This window comes from Xenopus laevis, chromosome 3S (genome assembly GCF_017654675.1).
Source record: "Xenopus laevis strain J_2021 chromosome 3S, Xenopus_laevis_v10.1, whole genome shotgun sequence".
NCBI lineage: Eukaryota > Metazoa > Chordata > Amphibia > Anura > Pipidae > Xenopus > Xenopus laevis.
In genome coordinates, this window is record NC_054376.1 from 115,971,572 (window position 1) to 115,990,972 (window position 19,401).

General features: G+C 41.3%; 1 protein-coding gene across 7 annotated transcripts; it reads right to left on the bottom strand.

Annotated features, from left to right (window-relative positions):
• Positions 1 to 7,359: 7,359 nt before the first annotated feature.
• On the bottom strand, positions 7,360 to 19,067 carry hnrnpab.S (heterogeneous nuclear ribonucleoprotein A/B S homeolog). 7 transcript variants are annotated; one of them, XM_018254004.1, is made up of 9 exons: positions 18,660 to 19,067; positions 18,107 to 18,331; positions 11,468 to 11,636; positions 11,233 to 11,391; positions 10,114 to 10,245; positions 9,607 to 9,703; positions 8,067 to 8,225; positions 7,912 to 7,995; positions 7,360 to 7,665 (listed from the first exon to the last, which is right to left on the bottom strand). In XM_018254004.1, the coding sequence occupies exons 2-8, from the start codon at positions 18,298 to 18,300 to the stop codon at positions 7,925 to 7,927; spliced, it is 981 nt and encodes a 326-aa protein (XP_018109493.1). In that variant the 5' UTR covers positions 18,301 to 18,331; positions 18,660 to 19,067; the 3' UTR covers positions 7,360 to 7,665; positions 7,912 to 7,924.
• Between the last annotated feature and the right edge of the window lie 334 nt (positions 19,068 to 19,401).

Here is a 19,401-nt window from a genome sequence, read left to right on the forward strand (position 1 = left end):
CTGCCTAGCCTTTCAGTTCCTTTTCGTTGGAAAGTCCCATCATTCAATTCCAAAGTGTGCTTTAGCCTCTATTGGCCTTTCAAAGGTTAAGGTTTGTCCCTCATGGGTGACTGAGTTTCACTGGGTATTGTAATGCAAACCTTATGTTGTGCTTGACTAGGTGTTTGCATACAGGTGAGAACTCCCTTCTCCTCTGAGTTACAAAGGGGGAGATATCTTGAAAAATTTAAATTTTTTTGCACATTAACAAACAATTCCCTCTGTTTTTTTGTATGCTTGTAGCATTAGTTCTTTCTTGACGTGAGTAAGGAATTTAGCGAGCACTGGTCTTGGTCTATTGGCATTGTTTTGCCTTTCTCGGCCCTATGTGCCCTTTAAATGTTTACCAAAGGCAGTGATGGGATGTTTAGGGCCTGACATAGATCTGTTGCCAGCAATTTAGGTAGATCTGCTCAAGTTTGTTTCTGAGATACCTATGAAGCGGAGGTCATTCCTTCTGCTTCGGTTTTCCAGATGGTCATCCTTTTCCTGCAGCTCATGTACGAGTAGCGTTTGTACACTAACCTGGTTTTGCAGATGAATGATCTGGTCATCATTATCGCTAATTCTCTGTTCAACCACATTTAAGCATTGGACGTTGGCTTCTATTCTGCTTGGTGTGGTGTTAATGGTTTGTTGATCAAAGAACGGCATTAGCGTTTTTAAGATATGGTGTGGGTTGTGCTTGATCGGCGTGGAATGGTCTGTTGTTCTGTGAGGGGTGGGTCTCCAGATTCCTCTGGTAGGGGCGATCCTGTTTTTGGATGTGCCCGTTTTTGTGCGTACAAGTGTAGCCAGGTATTTTTCCATGTAGGGGGTTGCACACCCACAGGAAAACATTTTGCTACCCTCCTGTTTGCCGTATCAGTAAAACAGTGGTTAGAGGAACTGTACCCGGCTGAGGTAACACAATGATGAACAGTTACATTTCTTTTCACAAACCGTATAACAATATCAAAGAAAAAATGTGAGGTTAGTCGTTGGGTATAAGTGAGGGTATGAGTGCGGGTATGCCTAAGCACCAAGGCGTTGTTTAACTTATCCTGGGGTAGTACAGGCGATGAGGAATATGAAGAAAAAGCAAGGCCGACCAGCACTCAAACAGATCCACAGGACCAGAGAGAATAAGTTAAAAAATATATTTTTATTTATACAAGTTAAAAAATGTATATCTGCATCTCCATCCACCCTACGCGTTTCGCACCCACTTAGTACAGGTGGTACCACCCTTTAGCGTGGAGGGGATCTAATGAATATTATCTGGTGTCCACTCCACAGGGTAGTCAAATGCATTCCACTTTTTATTTATTTCAGCCTTGAGCCTTGGTGGTCCCTGTGGTGGTTGTGACGGCTGGGGAGTAGGGGTCAGCTGGTTTAGGTAGGGGTGGAGTTGGCGGATTTTTCAGTTGCCTTGCAATATATACCCTCTGTCTTCATGTAATTCAAGTCTCCTTACATGCTAGTTTTCCAATGTAGGCAATACAACGAAACCAGCAGGGAAAGGAAATCCACCTCTGAAGCAGTCCTGAGCGAAACGCATCAGGTGTGACATCACTTCCGGTCCACAGTGAGTGGATGTACAGATGAGACGCCGACAGAATCAATCACTTTGTATTGCAAACATTAACCTCTGTGCTCTGCACTATAAGACTGGATTGTTTGATATGTGCTCAGAAGTGCAAGTGCAATAGGTTTTAAAACCTTTTTAAAAATGTGGTCAAATTACACTATGGGTGCTGTCCTTGCTTTTAAACGTTTTTACAGGAAAAAAAACCCCTGGAGTTAATACGGATATAATACACAAGAGCCATGAATATCTTGTAAATTAAATGCTTATAAATGGTGACTAGTGATGTCATTAGTTATAAACAGTGAGTAGTGAGGTCATTTGTCACATGACTCACTAAAACTTGTGTATTATAATAAATAAAGTACCCCTTGTGAAATATAAGAATATTAGAAGTTACCTCGAAGTTCCATGACTTGTATAAAAAAAAAATTATATGGTCATGGAACTCCTCGTGAATTATAATATCCTTATATTTATTTACTAAATATTGTATTGAAATCAGGAATCATGTAAACCAGAGAGTGGAAAAGCCACTTGCTGAGTTTTATTGTGTGAAGAAAACACGTTGCACCTTCTTTAATTCTTTCTAACTTTTGAATAAAGCGCTTTAAGCACCTTGTTTAAAAATTATAATTTTATTTTGGAGATAGCACCTTGTAAAAATCACTATAGCACTTGTACAACACACAAGAAAAATCCGTCCATAGACTTTTTATGGTTCAAGACACACACAGATTTGAATGAATATGAACAATATTTCGCTGTATTTGTCTGTAGCCTGTGGCACGGATCTAGGATTTTATCTTATTTTGAACAAGCCTCAATTAATGTTTAAATTACACAGAATCAGCAGCATATCATGACTGTTAGTTTTCTATTACACCTTCTAGTAAATGATTTGCCATGTAGAAATATAATTTCTAGCAAACAGTGATTGATTTTCTCATGATGGGGAAACCATCTAAGCCCATGAATAAGTACCTTGGAGTAGGGATGTGCGGGTCAGAGTTTTCCTGACCCGCCCTGCTCCAGCCCGCCCCCGCGCTTCCGGGGTCCTTTTATAGACCCGCCCTCCGATGACGTTACAAAAAGGGGCGGGGCGAGCAGACGCGAGACTATAAAACCGGAACCCGCCATTTAAAGGTGGCGGCGGGGAGAGCAGCAGAAGAGTTCAACCCACACCCGCGAGGAGCAGTGCGAGGTCGACCTGAACCCGCGGGTATCGGGTCGGCCTGCACCTCACTACCTTGGAGGTATGAAACGCGTAGGGCCTATGGAGATGTATTTATAATTTTAACTATGCTCAATAAAGACTTAATTTTTTAACTTATATTATTGGCCCCTGTGGATTCCTCTGAGTGCCGGATAGACCTCTCTTTGTTGTACACATCAGGAAACTTGCTAAGAATAGTCAATTCAAAGTGATGAAGGCCTTCTGAAATAGTGATGAAAAAATGATGTCAGATTTTAAGTTGAATTATATCATCATCCAGGCAGAGAGCTCTGAGCAACATCCATCACTAAATCATGATCTAACACAGGGATCATCAACCTTTTTTTAAACAAGGGGAGCAACAGAGGAATACAAAAACTTCCTGGGCTGCAAATCTGGTAGCCCCTATGTGGACAGGCAGCCTACAGGAGGTTCTGTTTGGCAGTACACCTGGTTTTTATACTTAACTTCTCAAGCCTGGAATTCATAAATAAGCTCCTGCTTTGATGCCACTGGGAGCAACATCCAACAGGTTGGTGAGCAACGTTGTTCATGAGCTACTGGTTGGGGATCACTGATCTAACATGGCACCATTCCCAAACGCTGTTATAGAATATATATCCCCTTTTTGACAGGCTTCATTGAGTTGGATTATATATAAATTGATATACAGTAGAAAGCCCCCCCCATATTGATTCCATTGTAAAAGGAGATTGTGAGACATGAAGTTCCTCCATTACCATAAGGGGACATCAGGTGACACAATAAACAACAATGGAACAAGGCAAAAAGGGTTACAGGATAGTGAGACGGGGGAACTGGCAGACAGCAGGTCAGACAAGTCTATGTGTTTCTTTAACAAAGAGTGGAATATTTTATTTCTCAGTGCTCATTTACTTTCCATACAAAGACAACTGAAGCAGCTCAGGTTGAAATGGAGGAATATTCTCCCCCCCCCTTGGATTGAACCATTGAGCAGGAAGGTTGGCCTCTTCCAATGTTTCAGTTGGTTCTGTTTTGACATCGCTTTAAAGGAGAATGAAAGGCAGAATTTATGCACTACCTGCCTCTAAAGTTCACCTATGTGACTATAAAAGCAGAAAATAATGCATCATGTTCAGCTCTCCTTCAGGAAAATGCCGCCGCCATCTTGATAAAGGATTACACGCTTTCTTCCTCCGTATTGTGCATGCGCGAAAAACACTACTCCCGGCCCCAGGAGCGGGTCATAAATAACATTGTGCTCAGTACTAGCAGTCAGACCGAGCCGGATTAGTATGCGCGTCATCATAGAAGGGAGGAAAGAGGCACTTGTGAAACATGCGCAATATGATATCATTTGGCCTAACGCGACTCAAGGTTGCCTCTGGCATCAGGGATGAAGCTGGCTGAAAAATCAGTGACGTCACTAGTCCTGGGCTGCATTCTCATCAGAACACTGTTCCTACTACTACTAGACACCAGAGGCACAGCATTAACTCTGTTCCGTAAGCGATTCGTCTAACAGACTTTTAATACAGCTTCGTCTAACAGACTTGTAATACAGCTTCACTTATGTTTTAGTTTTCCTTTAAATGGCAATTTAGGAATATTAAATGTATGGTTCATGCCAAGCCCGAGTAAAGCAAACCAGCAAGAGTTGTTTGGACACGCCAGTCTACTACCAGCTAAAACATACACCTCAAGGTAAAGTATTTGTACCAGTGTAAGGAAGCTATATAACCAATTGTCTGTAAAACATTTGCCGTTAATGGTCCTTTAATGGAAATTTTCATTATAAAAACTGGGTAAATAGGCTGTGCAAAATAAAAGTTTCCTATATAGTTAGCCAAAAATGTCATGTACAAAGGCTGGAGTGACTGGATTTCACACAAGTCAGAAGACAACTTCCTGCTTTGCAGCTCTTTCCACCGATTGGTTACCAGTGACTTTGTGGGCCACATGGGTCATTTCTGTTGCTTTTGAATCCGAGCTGAATGCCGAGGATCAATTGCAAACTCACTGAACAGAAATGTACCATGGGGCCCTCCTAAAACAATTGGTCAGGACTCACCCAACCGTATTTAGATAAAGTGCATGTGCAGAGTTGTCCATTCCCAACTGGCTGAATATATCAATAGCAAAATCACAGCACCATAATCTTGTTGAATAATAAAAGCCTTTATTGGATTCCTGGCTCAATCTCCAACAAACAAGACGTTTCAGGCCTGCATGACCTTTTTTCATGTTACAAGATTTTGCTATCCACGTGGCCCCCCCCCCCTTCAAGTCGCTGACTAACTCCGAGTTAGAGAGCTGAAAAGCAGGAAGTAGTGTTGTGGCTATTATGTTTATAAGCCAATCATGGATTGCACCTGAAATTGACAGCAGAGTCTGAAGCTTTCTAAGCGAGGTTCCATTATCTTACACTTACGTTAAGCCTGGCTGTTTTGAAGCTGCAGTTACTTACTGTGAATCAGACACTTGCTAGAACTGACAGAAGAATGCATGTTAGTGAGCTACAGCACATTCCAGTTTGCAGTCAAAATGGTGCTCACCTGGTTTTGTAGTGACACTATTGCATTGATTTTTTGCACTATCGCGAAAATGAAATAAGCTTTAGCATACTGAAAAACTTTCAGTATCAATTAAATTCGTAACATTTTCTGAAATAATCAAGTTTATGTTCACTATTCCTCTTTCAGCATCTGTTTCTCTTCATTCTGTCTTCATGCAGCAGTTGGGTGTCAGATATTTATGGACAGTTAGATCCAATATATCTTATAGGGGGGCTCTTTACTAGCAGATGTACTGGAGGTCACTCAAATAACCAGTACAAACAAAATAATGGCCTTTTGCACAAATCCTGCATGTAGAGAGACACGACTGATTATTCTAGTGAGCTCCAATACATCTTCTAGCCAAAAGGAGCCCCCTATAAGATATATTGGATCTGTCAATATCAGACACCCAACTGCTGCATAAAGAGAAACAGATACTAAGAAATAGTGAAGATAAACCATTTCAAGTCACAGAATACTCAATTGATTTTATTCAGAGCTTCTTATTTCAGTATGCTGAAGCAAATATTACCTTTTGATTTATGCAATAGTTCCCCTTTAAGAGTAGAAAAATGCAAGGCCAAGCTGGAGGCCTTTCTATGTGCCAGCTATATTATACAGGTTCTCCAAGGTGGAGGGGATTTCACAGAAGGAGAGTCCATTTTTGGTGTAAAACACTCTCCATATTCACAAATAATTGGATTTGTGAATATGGAGAGACTTACTCCAAAAACGTCAGTTTCCCAGCTGCCCCAAGTCATGTGACTTGTGCTCTGATAAACTTTAATCACTCTTTACTGCAAGTTGGAGTGATATCACCCCCCCCCCCCCAGCAGCCAAACAAAAGAACAATGGGAAGGTAACCAGATAGCAGCTGCCTGGTAGATCTAACAACAATCAATAGTAAAAACCCATGTCCCACTGAGACACATTGTCACATTGAGAAGGAAAAACAGCAGCCTGCCAGAAAGCATTTCCCTCCTAAAGTGCAGGCACAAGTCACATGACCAGGGACAGCTGGGAAATTGACAATATGTCTAGCCCCATGTCAGATTTCAAAATTGAATATATAAAAAAAAAAAAATCTGTGCTCTTTTGAGAAATGGATTTCAGTGCAGAATTCTGCTGGAGCAGCACTATTAACTGATGTGTTTTGAAAAAAACATGTTTTCCCATGACAGGATCCTTTAATGGTCAGGCCACACAAGCAGATTCGGGGAGATTAGGTCGTCCCAGCAGCAAATCTCTTCTTCAGGGCAACAGTCTCGCCAAACTACCTTATCCTGCCAGCTAAAATGATAATCACCTGCGGCAATACACATGCGGTGCTTCGTTTCCGAAGTCGCCTGACGAGGAAACTTTGGGCGACTACAGAAAACAAAGCACCATTTTCACTGCCGCAGGCGATCATTTTATCTGGCGGAAGGCGTTTTGGGGAGATTGTCGCCCTGAAAATGAGACTTGTCGATGGGGCGACTAATCTCCCCGAATCTGCTTGTGTGGCCTGACCCTTAAAGTAGACAAATCCCAACATTTTTATCTCCACTTATTTTGTCTCATTCACCACTTCTGTGAATCCCCCCCCCCCACCAAGTGTTAACCCCCAGCTTGTAGATCTGACTTTGCTGCCTTAGAAGTCTTGTAAATATATTAGGGATGCACCAAATCCAGGATGTGGACGAATCCTTCTGCCCGGCTGAACCGAATACAAAGCCTAATTTGCATATGCAAATTAGGGGCGAGGAGGGAAATTGCGAGTCTTCCGTCACAAAACAAGTAAAATTGTTTACCCCTTCTCACCCCTAATTTGCATATGTAAATTAGGATTCAGATTCAGTGGTTCAGTCAAATCCTAAATAGTGGATCCAGTGCATCCCTAAAATACATCAGCCCAAAGTAGAGAGTAATTTCACTACTTATATGTAGGTCATTTCTTGCCAAGCCCAAAAATTTACTTTATTAAAAAAAGCATGCATCCAAAGCACACAGAAACCAGCTAGTCAAAGTTTGTTTATTTCAAAAGCTAGGACAGCTTCAATATCCATGTTACGGTGAATCAACACATGTAAAATACCTTACAATACATTAGATTCCAAAAGGTACCAAAAAGTACAGTAAAATTAACACTTCCAATAGTGGAAATGACAAAAACAATATAAAATAAAAAGGTGGAAAGTGACACTGGTTCCCTAGGATGAGTCAATCTGTACAAGTGGAGTCAAGTCAATACTTATCTCCAAGAGGCAGTCCCTTGATGCAAAGTTGCAGCTTTAAGCAGACCCCCAAATCTGTTCAGTTTTTACCTATTGATTAAAAAACCTGCATAAGGAATAGAAAAACTTTTAATACCAAGTATTTGCAGTCATTAGGGCTCATTTATCAACACTGGGCAAATTTGCTCATGGGCAACCAATCAAATTGTTGCACTCATTGTTCTACTTGCAGCCGACTTTAAAGCTAACCACTGATTGGCTGCTATGGGTAAAATTGCCCAGGGTTGATAAATGACCCCCATTATCTTGAGAGCAAGAACAGAATACTCTGCTTACCCGACGTGTGTGTTCAGTATGGCTTGTAGTTACTCTGATGTCCCCCACGTCTTGGAGCTTTACCATAGTTTGCACCGCCCTGACCTAAAAGTGAAGAGAACATTAAGCTTTTCATACTTTGTAGAGGGGAAGAGAAGGGGGAAGAGAAGACTTACTGTAGTCATAGCCTGGTCCATATCCATAATAGCCATATCCAGAGTAATCATAGTTTCCATAGCCACCATAGCCTTGCTGTCCATAGCTGCCATAGCCTTGGTTTCCGTAGCCCTGGTTCCAGTAATTGTTGTAGCCTTGATTCCAATTTTGGCCTTGTCCTAAAAAGGTATAATAAAGTATTAAGAGACTGGACCAATATTGCTGTATACACACATTTGGCTACAAGCATGTAAAGCAAAGCTGAAGCACCACAATACCAGTCTGATCTGCAGGTTGAGGAAAGTGCTACCAGTCTAAAGGTCATACACCAAGATCTGCTCGTTTAGAAAGGTCACCAAAACGAGCTCATCTTTCTCGGATATGCCCAACGGTAGGGAAATATCTGGTTAGGCCAAATGATTGGACAACGAAGAACTGGCAGACTAGTTTTAGGACCGCATCAACTAGCAAATGCAAGAAAAACCAAACCTCCCCAATAGATATCTTGGCCAGATATTAACCAGGGAGACCTGTCTGAAGGCTCCATACACTGCAGATATCTACCAAATTGGTATAAAGGACCAATATTAAATCTGCCGATATCAGTCCTTTAGACCGATCGGCAGCTTATCTGCACATGTGTGGGGGGCTCCAACAGGTCCACCCAATCGATATCAGGCCAAAAATCAGCCAGATATCAATGTCAAGTTTGATTTTTGTATGATCCAGGACCACATCTGCTAGTTGATGCGATCCTGCGACCATTCAGAGCCCATTCGTAGTATTTTAATCCAGTCGTTCGGCCCCAGGGCCAAATGTTCAGATTCATCCGATATCGCCCAGCTGTTAGTGGGCATGTTGGGTTATGATCCGCTTGTTTGGTGACCTGACCAAACTAGCAGATCTTATTGTATGGCCACCTTAAGAAATGTTACCAGTGAATTGGTACAAGTCTTTAAACCCCAGGTATTCAGCCATAATTTGGTTTGACAGCCCGTTATCTGTTAAAAATAAACGTGAAAACACCTAATAACACAGACAAACTGCTTTATGTCTCTTAAAGTGGCCAAACATAATTACGATCATTCTTGGAAAAGATGTTTCCAAGAAAGATCAATTTGTTTCACCACACGTGTAGAGCTGAAAATCAATAAGGCACCCGATCAAAACTTTCCGTCCAGCCTGATTGACCTATATCCAAGTCTGCCGATATCGGTTGGTTCTTTTCCCACCATACACGCACTGAATATCGTACGATATCCAAGTCTATGGCCACCTTTACATGGGTGTTTTATTTGCACACAAGTACTCTGCCTGGTTCTACTTTGAGAAAAACAGACATTGCATTCACATTGTAGCAGTTTAGTGCATTTTCTTATCCTTTAAATGTTTGTCAAGCACAAGGCTGGACCCGGATCACTCAAAATGACCACCAATGTATAAAAAAGTCCAATGCAATGGTTATAGCGCTAAGCATGCAGTTGTAAATGCAAGAAAAACAAAGTGGTCAAGCATTAAAAAGCCTTTAAAGCAACTTGTAAGTACAACTATAAGACTTACCCTTTCCCCCTCTGCCGCCTCTCCCACCAAAGCTCCCTCCTCGGCCTCCATACTGTTGCTGGTAAACTTCTTTTGGTTGTGCAATCTTTATCTCACACTGAAACAAACAACAACAAGGACAGTGTCAGCCATTTGCTACTGCACTTTATAACATTAATACTAAATTAAACTGCTGCTGGATTCCCCACACAGGTGTTAATCCCCCAAAGTGTTTAATTATCCCTCAATGCAGAATCAGAGCAGCTCACAGGCGCCATCTTCACACACAATTTCCATGGCTGTCGGTACATGTGCAGTTCGGGACCGGAAAAGTGCTACAACTGCGCATGCGCCGCTTACTGAAGACTCCTGAAGTGGTGAAGAGGTCGCCCATGAGCTCCCGTTTAGAGGGAGTAATTAAAGACTATGGGGCATTTACATCTGTGCAGTGGAGAGTATGGAGGGTAGGTGTGGTCATTTGTTGGGGGGTTTAGTTCTCCTTTAATAAAACAAAGTTGCAGACCGTACCTTGCTTCCACTGACATTGTGGAATTTTTTCTCCAAGATCTTTTTCACAGGTTCCTCTTCCTTAAATGTGATGAACACAAAGCCCCTCCTCTTGTTTGTTTTTGGATCCATTGGAAGCTCAACTGCCTCAATCTAAAAATAAAGGGAAAAAAAGGATCACGTCTTGGCAGGCTGGTTAACATTTGTGAATTGGAAGAAACCAAGACATTTAGCCAATATATAAAACAAGGTTTAATATATAAAAACCAGACAATCTGCAGGGACATCTTGGCTACATCTGAGCAGCGTTATTCCTCCAAACACCCCTTTAACATGGAACAAGTTGAGGGGGGGTTTAAGGACTGAGCCTAAAGTGATCGACTCTAGGACTTTACTTTGGATGTTGGTAACAGCAGGACTCAAGGACTAAGATCCAGAACATTACAAAGTCTGTCAGCAGCTAGGATTAAATTCTCTACATAAACCAACAGTTTTTTAGCTATGGAGAGCTTTATTTAATGCCAACTACGCAAGAGACCACAACTCAGTCAGTAAATTGTACAAAATAAAGATAGGACAAAAAAAAAAAAAGAGCCAGAAACAGGATCAATTTGTGTACAATAAAATGTGAGACAAATGCTGAAAGATTTCAAGCTGAGCACAAGTGACCAACGCAGAGTCTCAGGTTCATGAAAACTTCCCAAAGCGTAAATGGCACTAGCAGTCCCCGGTTACTGAACTTGAGGATACAAGTAGCCTCTCCGGTATATACATTAAATAGGTCGTTGTGATTGGTTCAATAGCCATCCATCCCCAGCCCTAGTGATTGTGACTTTACACAATGTAACACTAATCTGGAATGGAGGAGAGAGACTGCCTCATGAGGAAGGAGAGAGAGACTGCTCCATATGTGAGTGAGCGAGCGAGACTGCTCATGGTTTTAAAGGTCAGCCAGGAACACAGCGGGACATCTACAGTTTAACTGCAGTAATATTTACAGCAAAATAATTGGGTTAATGGTAGAAGATTCGCGACACTCAATTGCTACAGCAATTTATAACATTTAAACTAAACCCATGTGCCGAGTAGAACCCACTGCACCTACAGGACTGTGCAAGTTACAAACAAAACTACACTTACCTCTCCAAAAGTTTCAAAGTATTCTCTTATTTTGTCTTCTCCTGCTTCTGGGTTGAGCCCACCAACAAATATTTTCTTTATTGGCTCCTTTTTCATGGCCATCGCCTTCTTGGGATCAATTAATCTGCCGTCTAGTCTGTGTTCTTTGTGCTCCAATACCTGTAAGAGTAGAGGGAGCTGTGAGATTACAAGAAAGAGGTGCAGTACTATGGGAGGAGCTTGCACGGCTACTAACCTTATCCACACTCGCAGCATCTTTGAACAGAATAAATCCAAAACCTCGAGATCTTCCCGTATTGGGGTCCATCTTGATTGTGCAGTCAGACACCTCACCAAACTTTTCAAAGTAGTCTTTCAAGTCCTTTTTGCTCGTGTCCCAGCTCAAGCCACCGACAAACATTTTCCTGTTAACATCAGAAAGGGTTTCTCCAGGTTTGTTTAAATCATTTACGTCTACATTGCACAATACACAAGTGAATAGGACGTCAGTCATTTCTAGACACAAACATTGCAAAGCTTTAAGGATTGAAGTGATAAACTAGACTTAGACATGATACTGACTGGGACACTTCTGCACATTCACATTAAGCATTCGGCTAGAGTTCTACATTTGTAACATTCGGATTTTATAATCACTTTGGTATCATTTCTAAAACAGAATTGCAACTTTTTGGTTCCAATTGCAACTTTATGGTGAAACGGAGCAACCGAATTCTGCTGCAGAGAAACAAGTGCGGCTGAACATACAAAACCGTACAGCGCAAGTCATGTGATTATACCTGCAAAAAACGTTTTAACGTTAACAGCAAAATTGTTGGCATAGAAACATGGATTTGATCAAAGCCTGCAGCACACAAGTTAACCCATTGATAAACATTAACAACCTCAGAAAGTTTAAAAAGCAGAATGAAGCGTTTGTTGAACAGACAATTTGAAGTCAGAATGGGGAGGAAGAGCCTGAAGAGAAAACAAAGTTAAGATGAGGCAATGTATACACAACCCTATAGGAAAGATAGATATTCTGCAACTGTCAACATAAGCAGTGTTGGTTTTAAAGGGCCAGGTGCATCAAGTAGGAATAAGTAATGTTCTATGTGCAGTGTTGGTACATATAATGCAACATGAATAAAATAAGAATAACCATGTGTATAAACCACCACAAGTACCAATTTCAGCCAATCAGGCCCTTAAAGGAACAACAACATCAAAGTGTTTTATAGTAATAAAAATAGAAGTGTTGCCGTGCACCGGTAAAACTGATGCTTCAGAAACACTACTATAGTTTATATAAACAAGCTGCTGTGTAGCCATGGGGGCAGCCATTCAAGCACAGGATACACAGTAGATAACAGATAAGTACTACTATAGTTTATATAAACAAGCTGCTGTGTAGCCATGGGGGCAGCCATTCAAGCACAGGATACACAGTAGATAACAGATAAGTACTACTATAGTTTATATAAACAAGCTGCTGCGTAGCCATGGGGGCAGCCATTCAAGCACAGGATACACAGTAGATAACAGCCAAGAGATACCGTACTATAGTTCATATAAACAATGGTGGAAACTGAAAAAGGATAGATAATTTTTTATATGTCACATGTTAAATAGTGGATAACAGATAACACCATTATGTTATACAAAGCTTATCTGCCGTGTAACCTGAACCTTTTCTCCTTTGAATGGCTGCCCCCATTGCTACACAGCAGCTTATTTATATAAACTATAGTAGTGTTTCTGAAGCAAACACCAGGTTTGCCAGTACATGGCAACCTATTTTTATTACTATACACTATACATTATTGCTACACATACACAATAGCAGAGTCCAGTCAAAAGGGTAAAGCAGAGGACTGCAGATAACCAGAGGGACCATATAATTTTTTTACTAAACACCAATGAGACTGTTAAAGGGGTGGTTCAACATTAGGTTAACGTTTATTATGTTATTGAACCGCCAATTCTAAGCAAGTTGTGAATATTTCAATAATAGTTTGATAGTTATGCTTTTGTCTTCTGACTCTTTGCAGCTTTCAAATGGGTGTCGCTGACTCCCTTCTAAAAAAAAAAACTAAGGCTACAAATGTATTTTATTACTGATCCTTCTATTCAGGCCTCTCCTATTCCAGTCTCTTATTCAAATCAGTGCATGGTTGCTAGGGGAATTTGGGCTCTAGTTACTAAATTACTCACCAAATTTCCCAACAAATTCACAAACCTCTAACTCCAATTTTGTGAATTTGTCTTAGACACTTCAGATTTTGTCTTTTGCACAAGACATTTACTGGACCTGTCAGACATCAGATTGGAATTTCCGGGGGAGGGGTTTATTTAACCTAGGAAAATTATACATCATTTTTTTAGGATAACCTTGGCTTTCTACATCTGCAGACATGTTTGTGTAATTCCACTTCTGTAACAAGATAAGGGTCTAAATACAGAAATGCTATTTTGCATAATAGGGATTTGTATCAGAAAGGTTTTATCTTAGGTCAAGTGCCTCAGTGCTGCTAAAACTAAAAAAAAAAAAAAAAGAAGCCTACGAGGCTTTCCTTTTCCTTTAAATATATTCACTCAGATTGCCAATATTGCCTCATTCATTGGGCTACAACAAGTAATGCAAGATTGAGCTAAAAACTTTACACATAATATACTTTTTGTTTTTAGAGGCTTTTACACCTTTAGGGTTAGACACCAACTTGTGCCCTGATTATAAAATGCTGATCCCTATTAATATAATAAATAATTCAAGAGGTGTGAAATAAAGATTGGCTGAACCAAAGCAGAGCAGATTTTAGAATTATTCTGACACAAGGGAAGAGTTATACTGCACTTTACTCCATTTTCAAAATGTCGGGAAAAAATGTTTAAAATTATGTTTTTTCACCATTTATGTTTGAAAGACAAATTCACAAGTATCTCACTAAAATATGAAGTGGCGGTTGTCTGCATTTAGGCAGGTTTTCTGTTTGTGAATAGTGAAGTATTTGACACCAGTTTACCACCACTTTTACTTCCTAACCCCCCCCCAGTAATTAGTGATCCTTCAATAATTTTGTCGTTGCAGCATCACATTAAAGAGGCGACACTGGCTGTTGACCTTCACAAAACCTATTTTCAATCAGGACACCACAAATAACCTATGAACTACTAAGCCTAAGCCCTTGGCTGTGCTACAGGCTGCAACGGAGCAACTGTTTGATACATCAGCAGCTGCCATGTACAGCTGTCAGCAGGAAAAACATTTGATCAACAAGCAAGACATGAGGATGAGTGAAGTACTTGGTGAGTTTCCTTTCATTTCCATGTTCACTTATTTGCCCCAATGGAAGCCAGATATATCAGAGCGTAAGCTTTGTTGCCACCTCTACATTAGTTGTGATGTCCCATACACAGACCAGTGCTAGACAACAAATGTTCTGTACAAGAGATGTTTCCAGAACAAAGTATTGCACTGCATTAAGTGTCACATGAAAGTAATGTATAGACAAAACCTACAAGGAATGTCGAATGCAAAAGAACAGCCCAGAACATTGTAGGTTTCTATTATCACTAAAGAGTCAATGTAAAAACATGGAAGACCAGGGGCGTAACTACAGAGGAAGCAGACCCTGCAGCTGCAGGGGGGCCCCAAGAGGCATAGGGGGCCCCATAAGGCTCTAATTAATTAGGAATTTTAATATATTGTTAATACAGGGCAATCACTGGATATTTTGGGAGCCCTAAAATTATTTTGCTGTGGGGACCAGTAACATCTCGTTACCCCACTGGGGAAGGCCATTATCTATTATAGAGCACATGTGAAATACTACTGACTGCTCCACTACATTCACTGCCCCCAGCAGCACAACAATCACTGGGAAAAAAAAAAGCTAATGGTTCTCATGGAATTGCCCAGGGGCCGACTTGTTTGGATTCAAGGTTATCGGTTAGTCTTCCCCACAGAGAGTGAAAAATCATCAATATAATATGAATCACCATCTGTTCTACTAGATATAACAATATCATTCACCCTCGGATTTACACCACGACTATTTCTCTGCCATCTTCACCCCATGGAGGAATTTTATTGGCTGTAGGTTTAAATACTAATAGAATAACTAATAGGGCAATTATATGCAACACTGGCCAGTCACTTACAAACCAAAACCTGATCTGGTGGATTCAATGAACTGTTGGCAAAGAACGTCAGAATAATCTTTGGTTTTTTAATCTTGAGCAAAGTCTTAAGTAGAACTTATCCTCTAATTCTGCAATTAATGATACTGAAAAGTCGACTTAAAATAAACCACTTTTGCAACAGACCATTTAAAGGTTGTGTTCTGCTTAAATTAACTTTATATGACATCTGAGACAATTTACAACTGGTTATCTTTTTATTATCTGTGGTTTGAGTTACTCTGGTAACTAAGGCACAAATCACCCTAGCAACCATGCATTGAATAAGACTAATGAAAAGGAGAGGACTCATTAGAAAGTCAAAAATAAGTGGCAAGAATAACTGTGTAGTCTTACAGAGCATTTGTGTGAATGGGTCAGTGACCCTCCATTTAAAAGCTGGCAACTGAAAAAATAAAATTAAGGCCAAGTAAAAACTAGCCATTACTTGGCATACAAAGTTAAAAGTGAACAACCCACTTTGAACCCTGAACCAACAGAAAAAGCATGAATCCAAAGCAGCCACACATGCACCAAATACACGAGTCTGAGTGGATCCCACTCCATCACAAAAGCTCAGTTAAATGAAATATAGTTGTATTTCTAAAGCTTTAGAAGTGCAGGGTAACAGTACATAAGTCATTCATTTCAACCCATTTCATGTCTGGTGCAAGTGTTCCTTTAAAGAAGCCACAATATAACTCAACGTATCCCCTATTCACTAGTTTACATCATACACATTGTCATTGGATAAAGAAATCAGCGAAGCAGCACAGGATAATCTGCTTTAAGCAAATGAGTTAAAGCCAATAGAATTCTATACATTGAGTGACAAATAAATTAACATTGTTTCTATGGAGTTGCCATGGCTGCAGATTCTCCCATTAAAGGAACAGCAACACCAAAAAGTTAAAGTAATGAAAATATAATGCAGTGTTTGCTCCAGAAACATTGGCCATTTGGTAGCCCTTATGTGGATAGTCAACCTACATTGAGACTGTTTGGCAGTACAGTTATCACCTATGAGGGGGGGCTGCCATATTTGTGCGGCAGGAGTCTGTTCGCATTAGAATCTGACAGACTGAGATGGGACAGTCAGGTTTAGGAACTTCAACTAAAAAAAACAAACCTCTCGGAAAAAACGAACATGACCTTAAGGTAACTTAATTAACATGTTTTAAAAGAGACATACGATACATGAAAAACCCCAATCAATTTTGTAGGCAATTGAGTAATTATGGTGTGGCTTTTTCATAGTGCTATAAATAATTATCTTTATTGGAGCTCCCTATAGATGTTCTCTGGCCCCTGACTGTTTCAAATGAGGCGTGTCCTAACTGTGCCAGCCAGAAGCGCAGTAGGAGGGGGACGGCCAATCAGAGCCCAGCAGTCACACAAGCACAGACAGGCTTCAGTTTCCTATCAGGTCCTGCTAGCTGCTGATTGGTTCCTGTCCTACAGTGCAGTGAGCTGAGTGCCGCTGGCTCCCCTGCACAGCCTGGGAATTCAGGGAGCAGGAAGTGGAAGGTTTTCTTGCAGAAATATTCAATCAACCTGAAACACTTTTTATGCCTTTAAGGTAACTTTTATTAGGTTATAGAACGACCAATTCTAGGCAACTTTTCTGTTGGTTTTTATTATTTTTTATAGTTTTGTCTTCTGACTCTTTGCAGCTTTCAAATGGGCGTCTGTTCCCTTCTAAAAAACACTCCCAGTAAGGATACAAATGTATTGTTACTTTTTATTACTGATCCTTCTATTCATTCTCTCCTATTCAAATCAATGCATGGTTGCTAGGGTCATTTGGACCCTAGTTACCAGATTGCTTAAAATGCAAATTGAAGAGCCGCTGAATAAAAAGCTAAATAACCTAAAACCCTTCAATCATTTTTTTTTTTTTTTAACAAATTGCAAATTCTCAGAATACCACTCTACATATTTAAAGTTCGCAAAAGAGAACAACCCCTTTCACCATAATTCTTCTAAAGGTGGCCAGACACAGGACGATAAAAGCTGCGGACAGACCGAGTCAGCAGCTTATTGGCCTGTGTATGCCCCCCCCCGATCGAGATCTGACTGAAAGTTGGCCAGATCTCGATTGGATGGGACTAAAAATCCAGTCGGATCGCGGTTGCATTTGTTTGTTGATGGGGTCCCGCGATCCAACCGTCCGTTGCTATTAGTAAGGATCCGATCTTTGGGCCCACGATCGGATCAGCCCGATATTGCCCACCTCAAGGTGGGCATATCGGGGAAAGATCCGCTTATTCGACATTTCCAAACGAGCGGATCTCTCCGTGTATGGCCACCTTTAGTGAGTAGAATACACTGGTACGTTTTTACAGGTTGGGGGATCACTAATAAACACCACTAGTGTTAATGAAGCAAACACATCCGTTTTATATTTGTCACACTTTAAAAAAAAAACCTTTTTTGAGGTTACTGTTCCTTTAAGGCATCACGTGGGGCTGACAAAAAGCACGGCCGAGTGTCGCGCATTGCCTCACATGAACTCGTGGGGAGTGTAGACCTGGGCGAGAGCCACTAATGTAAAGAGAAATAAACTGCACAGACTGAGCGAGATGAGCACGAGTGACCCTCCCCCTCCCGACACACTCGGGCAATGGCGCGAACAAGGAGCGGAACAAAGGAAGCGCCGACACAAATATCCCCCCCACAAACCCGAGAGAAATAGGAAAATCTTAAATGAACTTACACTCCTTCAGTTAAAGGGGAAGAAATTTCAGCTACGCACCCTGCCTCCTCCTCGCCTTTGCTGGCGTTAATCTGATCGCCTTCGGCGTCGTTTTGGCCTCCCCCGGCCCCCTTACCCTCGGCCGCTTCGGCATCACAAGCTTCGTGGCCGTTCTCGGCGTTCGTTTCCATATACTGCTGCTCGGAGTCGGACATAGCGAGGCTGTTTCGAGAAGTCACTGAAAGCCTGCGGGGAGAAAAAAAATATAAGAGACAGCGTGAAGCCCGGGAAAAGTAAAGTTGGAACAGGCCGACAATGGCGTAGGCCCCGCTAATAAACGCATATCCCTTCCCTTTATCCGCTCACTTACGGAGAATTCGCACGTTAAACGATTAGGAATATACAAAAGAGAATCGAGCGGGATCATCACCGGGAAGGCCCGTTAACCCTTTAAGAAACTAAAGGACCAATCACCGCGCCCGCCATATTGCGCTTTTATTAATCAACAAAACGGCGGCCCCTTAAACGCTCCCAACTCCCACGCACAAAACCCCACATTTTCCCCCGTTCTTACACAAGCTCCAACAATCGCCAAATTCCTCCAAGATGGACTCTCCCAACAATGCCAACTCGTGGCTACCTTTATAGAAACCGGATCGCCGCACCCCGAAACACGACGCACTCCGGTTGGCTGGCGCGCCGCAGCCGTTGTATTGATCAGCGCACGCTATTGGTGCGTTTCGTCCGACGACGGGGGGTGGGGCCTGTGAGCTCATCTAAATATCGCGATGTTTCCTACACAAGTCGTTCTTACACGAACGCCATCATCATTTATAGTGTACCTAAATCGGCTCCGGCGTTAATTCGCGAAGGAAAAAAAAAATTTCCCTTTCATTATATATCACCACAGGCATAAACGCCTCCGCCGAGTATTTCCTGCTTATTATCAATAAATAGAATCCGTGCAGACGTTGAGTTCAATTATTTGTTGCCAGTAAATGATTCAGTTTGTCTGAGGTGGCCATTGGGGTGTGAAAGTGACGAGAGTTCCATATTAGCGTGTGTGGGGGAGGGACAGGGATTACACAGGGGTCTCTGAACAGATGGTATGCGCCACACTACTCCTAGAATGGAGTCAAGCTGACCCCTGCCTCTGATAATGGCATCTCCTCCACACAGGGTCACTGCTCGGCTGCAATGCAGTACAATTAGGGAAACCACTTTTTTTTTTTTTTTCTTAAAAAAAATACTGGCCTTCCTATATATTAATCTTTTTTTTATTAATGTTTTTTTCCCTATTAATAACATTGGGATCA

Excerpts from the sequence above, each read along its gene's own strand:
- hnrnpab.S (XM_018254004.1), bottom strand. The coding sequence starts at position 18,300 with ATGTCCGACTCCGAGCAGCAGTATATGGAAACGAACGCCGAGAACGGC. Across the intron at positions 11,392-11,467 it reads ATGCTGCGAGTGTGGATAAG|GTATTGGAGCACAAAGAACA; the intron begins GTTAGTAGCCGT and ends CTACTCTTACAG. Across the intron at positions 8,226-9,606 it reads AGGCGGCAGAGGGGGAAAGG|GACAAGGCCAAAATTGGAAT; the intron begins GTAAGTCTTATA and ends ATACCTTTTTAG.